Genomic DNA, 7,500 nt, shown 5'->3' with positions numbered 1-7,500 from the left:
CTCTCTCTCTCTCTCGTTCTCCTCTCTCCTTCTCTCTCTCTCTCTCTCTCTCTCTCTCTCTCTCTCTCTCTCTCTCTCTCTCTCTCTCTCTCTCTCTCTCTCTCTCTCTCTCTCTCTCTCTCTCTCTCTCTCTCTCTCTCTCTCTCTCTCTCTCTCTCTCTCTCTCTCTCGTTCTCCTCTCTCCTTCTCTCTCCTCTCTCCTTCTCTCTCTCTCCTTCACCCCCCCCCCCCCTCTCTCTCTCTCTCTCTAACGGGCGATCAGATCCGTAGGATAAAAAATTATCTGATTGGCCTAAGTGAAGTCAGATGGCCGTGAGTAGGAGTAATAACCGAAAAGGAAGTTGGAGTCTTAATGTTTAAGAGGACAGCACGATGTGTACAAAGGGTCTATACAATGTCGGATAGGGTACTATTAAATTCAACGGACAACCATTCTATTACCAAGACATGGAAATAGCAATTGAACAGTGAACAAAAAAACATGAATTCACAATGGCTGGACAATGGACAATTTAAACGCAAAAGTGGGAAGAGTAAGAGGTAGAGTTATCTTTAGGCCGTTTGTTCTTGGCAAAAGGCATGGTGAAGTGAGAAATGGATTGAATGGCGCCAAGATGATAACAGAGAGATAAGATACACACTTGGTTTTGTCATCATCCAAGACACTTATATACAGTGGAAGCTGTTATGAGGTAACATAAGGAATCAAAATGACTTCTTTAGATGTAAGTTTTAGTAATGATGAGTCACAAATGCAGCGATCATGTTCCTATGATAGTTAAAATTGGAATTAAGCTTAAACGTATAATTAAATATGAAGAAGCCTAGATATAAGAAAGCAGGGGTATAACAAAAATGTTTCAAATTCAACGAGAATGGGAGGATAACACTCAAATATAAAGAAAATAAATAACGAAAAAACATACAACTAAGAAACCACAGATGACTCTAGAACAACTCAGGAAGATGGAAGAGCTTAGAGCAAGATAAAGAAAGATAAAGATAAATATCATGGGAACGAATGGAATCAAACACAGGGAATGTCACAAAGCAAAGGAATTTTGGTTAAACATACAACGTGGAAAAGTATAATTATTTGAAAAGAGAGACCACAGTAGGATGTACAATTACATAGCGAAAACAAAATATAGACATTCTTATCTGAAGCAAGAAAATAACAATGAAAGCAATGTTTGAAAGAAAAAAGAAATATAGGAAACGTGAAAAGCGGTTATTAAAATCAACTCAACCAAGATGAAGAAAACTATAAGTGAAGAAAACGGGAAATTAAATTCCACACCATGAAATTAGCGATGGAAATTATGGGGACGGGAAAGGCCATTGGTAAAGACGGTAAAGCCATAGGGATGCTAAAACGTCTTGGCGATTTTTTCATTAGAAGTTTTAACCAAGTCAGCGAACAAAACTGATGTTACCGGTGCGAATTAATAATGACCACAATGCCAAAGTATCAGGTACATAAAAATCTTATAATAAAAATGAAAATGAAATAAGAAACATCATGGGAACAGTCTGATTTTATGAAAGGGAAAGGGACAACGAATACAATATTCTCTATAAGCGTGCTTGCAGATTAACAGAAGAGCAGAAAGATGTCTGTTCGTGTTTCATAGAGTATGAAAAAGCGTTCGACATGGAGAAAGACGAAGACTTCTTAAACAAATGTTGAAAAGCTTGGACATAAAAGAGTGTAGCTTCAGAAGGATAAAACATCTAAACTGAAAATAATGCGAAATAACGAACTGACGGAAATACCTGGAGATAAGGTTATGAAAAAATAGAGACGATTGATATGAAAATAAAAGAAAGAGAAGGGTGCGTTCGGTTCCCCGTTCTTTCAACCTGTCCTTGGAAGTGATAATGAAAGAGATATAACATCCCGAAGGCATTCATTTTTCGAGGACGCAACACCGACAACATCCGTTATGCAGATGACTCTGTGCTGATCGTGGAAGCAGGATAAATTGCAACATTTGGTAAATACATTCGAGGAGACCAGTGAACAGAATGTTTTTTAAATCAACATAAAGAAAATAGGAGTCTTGGTTATTAGCAAAAAAAAACAAAAAAACAACGAAATGTATTCAGATTAAAGACTATAACTAAAAAACAATGTGATAAAATGAGTACATAGCTTAGGTAGCACCATTACTGAGGACGGTAGGAGGGTTATAGAAATAAAGAAAAGAATTGGCATCGCTAAAAATGCTAAATATGAATCTTAATCAACACAACAATAGCTATATATAAAAAAATATATCAAAGACATATATCTGATATAGACTACGTTACTAGTTAATCAGCAACGTAAAAGCAGCTGTGATACACATGACGGACGCAGAGGATAACATATAGAGAAGAGACTTGATGAGTTATAAAAGAGACAATTGAAATTCCCAGGCCAAGTAGCGAAAGAGGAAGGTCCAGAATTCGATGCGCTAACTGGAAAGCGTGAAAAAAGGAAGACAGAGAAATGTATGGATGGACTGAGAAAAATGTTTAAGGAAATTACAACAAACACCCTTGCAATCTACGATAAAGAAACAAACAAACAAGATTGGAAGTCAATAGCTTCCGACGTCAGAGGGCATTTTGTCACCAGAGAAGTAGTAACAGTAACATCAGTATGGGTTTTGAGATCGGTGTCTCTTTGATTTCAAGTTGCATCATGAGCGCTGCAAAATACGATATCATCGAAGTTTGTACGGACATATGAAGTTTTGAAAGAAGTTTTTTTTTTTTTTGTATTTCACATATAAAGTTAACAGAAAACTATTCAAGTATTGATATGAAGGCATGACTTGATATTACATGCAAAACCATGCGGAAGCTTCAAGTAAAATGGAAAAGGTGCCTTCGCAAAGCTGGAAACTTTTAAATGTATTTTTCGTATTTAGTCAAAATAATTTTTATTTTTCATATTTCATATAATGTTAACAGTTTATATGAAAAGCAGGAGTTGCACAAGGTTTTGCATCTCATTGTATCCACCAAGAGTGAGCTTCGCTCAAATCAGACAAATGGATAATTCCAATGATCACGCGTATTTACTTGATTTATTCATTGAAGTATATCAATAAATCAAGATACACAGCTTTCTCATTGATATTTCTGAGCCTGTAAGGCCATAACATTCAGGCACAGAATGAGTTTGAGAACATTCATTATACCGAAGTCAATACCACGTCATGTGACTCGGACACATTGAAAATTCTTACCATGTCGTTCCAGTGACCGTCATGATCAACTTCAAATTTTACCCATATAGAGGAGTAGAGGAGTGAACATATATTTGGTGTACTGCTAAAAAGACACGTAAATATTTTACTTACCTTTACAATAAAGAGAAGCAAACTATATGCTTTGTAATTAATGAAAATATAAATCCCTATCTGAGACTACGGAAACCACAGCTCGGCCCGACTGAAGTAAAACGTTTTGTAGCGAAGAGCCGCTGGTGACGTCACGTCGTTCGTCCCGTGTGAGGCGGATAGGGTATTACCCGCCAAGGTTTATGGACTTCAAAAGTTTTCCCACTATCTCTTTCATTATTATTGCCATGTTAAAAATATAGGTTTATAACTATTCATGTAGGAAAGATTCTTAGAATACATGTCAGGTTGATAGATTACAAGCGCGCCCGCGCAAGTTTGTGATCTGAAGGACTCTTTGTTTTGTTAACTCGCAATTACACATGACTCACCGTTTCCTTTTCTTGATCAAATCGTATGAGCGGAGAGCGCAAACAGCTACGCCGCGCGTAACCTTTAGAAAGGGAAAGCCATTTACGGCGACTGTGGCAGCAGGCAGGTCTTCTCAGTCCGGCCAGAATACGGGAAGGTCAGGAATGGTCGCTGCCGCAAAGAGTACGTTGTTAGTTTCATATGATTACGAAGCTACACGAATTTTACGTTACGTTAACTCGCTGTTTCATTACAGGGCAAGTTGGAACTGAATCACAGACGAAAAGGGAAACACTTGAGAAAGACAAGACCTTCCTTTTTCACCCCGACTCCGCCTCGACATCATGATTACTCCGATCAGCCTCCCCGGCTACCTCCTCAGCGTGATGACACCTTCGGGAGGAGTCGTGAAGGTGGTGGTATGTTGCGGCACGACCATCGGGCAGCTGAAACATATACTGGAGCACGAGGGCGATGGGGTGAAGGCCAGCAGGCAGCGGTTGATGGTGAGGCAAGAGGAAATGCAAAATGACAAAACTCTAGCGGATTACGGGATTACTGGAGACTCAGTGATCAGGATGGAGGTTTCGTGATGTCCGTTGAACAGATTTTTCGGTTTTCCAAGCAAGCAAAAAAAAAACAAAAAAGCGAGAGAAAACCTGTGTGTATATGGATGTCCTTCAGAAAGGAGTGAGTAATTATGTATAGTTTAATGGATTCAGCGAGAGTTTTTCTATATAACTTATTTGTTTTGATGCAAAACGGAAAGAAAATTATGAAACCGATGTTTGCAGTTTCATTTACCTTTTTTGTTTCGAACACAGGTAATACAAATTAACATAAAAGCAAAACAGAACATGTATGATACACTGAATAAATATATAGATAAATATGTATGTGTGCGTGTGTGCATATATATATATATATATATATATATGCATATATGTGTGTGTATGTTCATATGTATATACACGTGTATATAGTGTATATATGTGTTTGTATATGTTTACACGTGAATATATGTGTATCTATATGTATATACACTATATACACGTGTGTATATATATTTGTAAATATAAATATAAATGTATGCATATATATATATATGTATATTTATATGCATAATAAATATATGTGTGTGTGTATATGACCTGTATACATATAGACATACATATGCGTGTATATATATATATATACATATACATTTGTGTGTGTGTGTGTGCGTGTGTATGTATATATAGAGAGAGACAGATAAAGAGAAAGAGGAGGGGGGGATGAGAAACAGACAAAAGGAGAAAGAGAGGGGGGTGATTAAATTGTGTGTCACATGCGCAATGAAGATACCCTGTGGAAATACTTTATACCGTGTGTGATATCTATCACATTATACCTTTCCAAACATTAAGTCGTGAGGAGCAAGTGATATCCTAAAGACAAGTAGAATTTTCTCTTAATATTTAAATCCTTATAATGGAAGCCAACGGGTCTACAATCGTGACACTGTCGAAGAGATCTTAGAACACGCCAGTCCAATCCAGCTTTCACTTGTTATTCTGATGTCTTTTACATAATTGTCATTGCAAAATGCCTAATCTGAATGTATGTAATCTCTATTATTGTTATTGATATTCAATAATATTATGCTTTATGAATACTCAGCAATTATATCTACTTATCACTATATATTCTCAGTCTTGTAAATATCCTGTCTTCTCGCATATCATAGTATATGAGGTATCCCTTACTTCGTCACGAACCCATCATGTAACTATTTATATCTAAATGTGCGTTCATTCAAATTATTTCATGTTTTCCATAGCAATTTCTGAGTAATCGAGCCAGACCGTTCGCCATCGCGGGCAAGGCAAAACGCCCACTCCTCCCTGGAGGCCTCTGCCACACCTGCTTTCGCTACACCAGCTCCTAAACCTCCCGCAGTTGTAAAGTATAGAGTCTGCATCAAGTTAAAATTCAATAGACGAGATTCAAAATTCAATTCACGAGATTCAATTGTAGTGCCATTCATCTTGCTATCGTACCTTTCCGGCAGAAATTTCACATTTACAGCTACCAAAATTTACCTCCCACGATGGGACAAATGTTATTTCCCCTTATTTATTGCCAAATATTAGCCATATATTGAAAATGGTTCATGTTTTTATGTATGAATCGTACCTGTTTTAGAATATCCTACATTTGTATCCATCAATCTGGAAACGGCAATGATAAGGTTCAAAGTAAAATATTCAGAAGTTATCAAAATTGCACATACTAATGACTAAAAGGAATCTTATTTTGAGAGTTAGTAAGTCTAGTTAGATTTATCCATTTATATTCTTTACAGTACTCATTTTTAGTAAAACCATCTGGCTGTTTTCTCGTGCTAGATTTTTTTTGAACTGCAAAACGCTGCACTCAAGTCGGCAACGACTCGCAAGAAGTCTCCTTCACTACCAATAAATGACAAAACTGACAAGATAAGAGTTACCAACAACGATATGCACGATAAGATCGAGCCATTAGTTTGTGCATTGTAAAATTTGATGACACAGATGAGGTAACAAGGCTGCGGTAACATATTCTCTCTTTAGTGTGTGTGTGAAATATCTCACCTATATTCCAAATGAATATGTTTTAAAAAATATTATGAACTGAAAACGTTAACCAGGTATAAAACCAAGAAGGCAGTTTCATCAAGGCCCAGCGACTGTTGACAAAAATCCTCCCCTGGCAATTCTAGAAATACGTATGCTGTAATATTTCTGATAAGCGACTGCCCTGAGATGATTTGACACAGTCTATAGAATGTGTCATATTTTTATTTTGTAGTAATCATACATACATACATATGCATGCATATGTATACATATATATATACATATATATGCACACACACAACACTTACAAGCGCGCGTGCTCTCTCTCTGATTCATACACACAAATAAACAAACACGCACTCTCTCATTTATCTCTCTCTCTCTCTCTCTCTCTCACCATATATATATATATATATATATATATATATTGTTTATTTACACGTAAACACAGTATAATGTAAGTGCATACATACCCAGTTTTATCTTCCCTACTGCGAATGGTCACTCAGTGATAATCATAGTTTTGAGAATTTAGTTATCTTAATGCTCTTCAAAATTATCTTTAGGACTGTTGATTAGTATTGTTCCAAAGTTTCATAAGATATATGACAGAACCATTGTTCCTGTGTCTGTGCCTATATTTGAGCATCAAAAGACAAGTAGTAATTATTCCAGCGTTGATTTTTTTTTTTTTTTTTATCAGGGTGTGATGAAAACACACATAGAAAAATATGAAATACATTTATTTAAAACTCACATAACGCAGCAACCCTTTTCTACCATTTCTAATCTTATGACTGCCTCTGACGTGATGCCATAATACTCCAAGGTCTTGCTGTTGTCCATCGTCCGCTGAGCCACCATCAGACGATAGTTCCGGTCCTTTAAGGATGGATCTTCTTCCTCCAGCAACCTTTTCACCTCTCTAACGGTCGTCTGTTCATTGACAACCGGTTGGATCACATTCGCAGATGGCATTACCACATTGAGGAAGAACATGGGCATACCCCCGCCTCTCAGCCGAAGGATTAGATGTAACACAGCTTCTGGGCAAATGTTGTAAGACGCGAGCGTGCTCCCATCCTCGAGCTGATTTCCTGAGAAGACGATCCTCTGCTGGTCTGGCGGTATGCCTTCTGTATCATGTATTTTTGCTTTTAGCACTTCCACGGTATCTTGGGGTATGACTTCTATTGTCA

The 7,500-nt window shown here is 37.1% G+C and overlaps 2 protein-coding genes across 2 annotated transcripts in view; both read right to left on the bottom strand.

Annotated features, from left to right (window-relative positions):
• LOC125030010 overlaps nt 1-3,861 on the bottom strand; it is a 9,233-nt gene extending 5,372 nt beyond the window's left edge. The window contains exon 1 of the mRNA XM_047620227.1: nt 3,725-3,861. The gene's annotated coding sequence lies outside the window, so the exon portion shown is untranslated. The remainder of the gene's footprint in view (nt 1-3,724) is intronic.
• Nucleotides 3,862-7,025: 3,164 nt separating this feature from the next.
• The window catches only part of LOC125029641 (polyubiquitin-like), an 831-nt gene continuing 356 nt past the window's right edge, over nt 7,026-7,500 (bottom strand). The window contains exon 2 of the mRNA XM_047619642.1: nt 7,026-7,500. This exon is cut by the window's right edge and continues 43 nt beyond it. Coding sequence (XP_047475598.1) covers nt 7,055-7,500 — 446 coding nt within the window. The 3' untranslated portion in view covers nt 7,026-7,054.

The sequence above is a fragment of the Penaeus chinensis genome, chromosome 10, assembly GCF_019202785.1.
Source record: "Penaeus chinensis breed Huanghai No. 1 chromosome 10, ASM1920278v2, whole genome shotgun sequence".
Classification (NCBI taxonomy): Eukaryota; Metazoa; Arthropoda; class Malacostraca; order Decapoda; family Penaeidae; genus Penaeus; species Penaeus chinensis.
The sequence above is the reverse complement of the archived record's forward strand: the minus strand, read 5'-3'. Positions and strand labels throughout refer to the sequence as shown.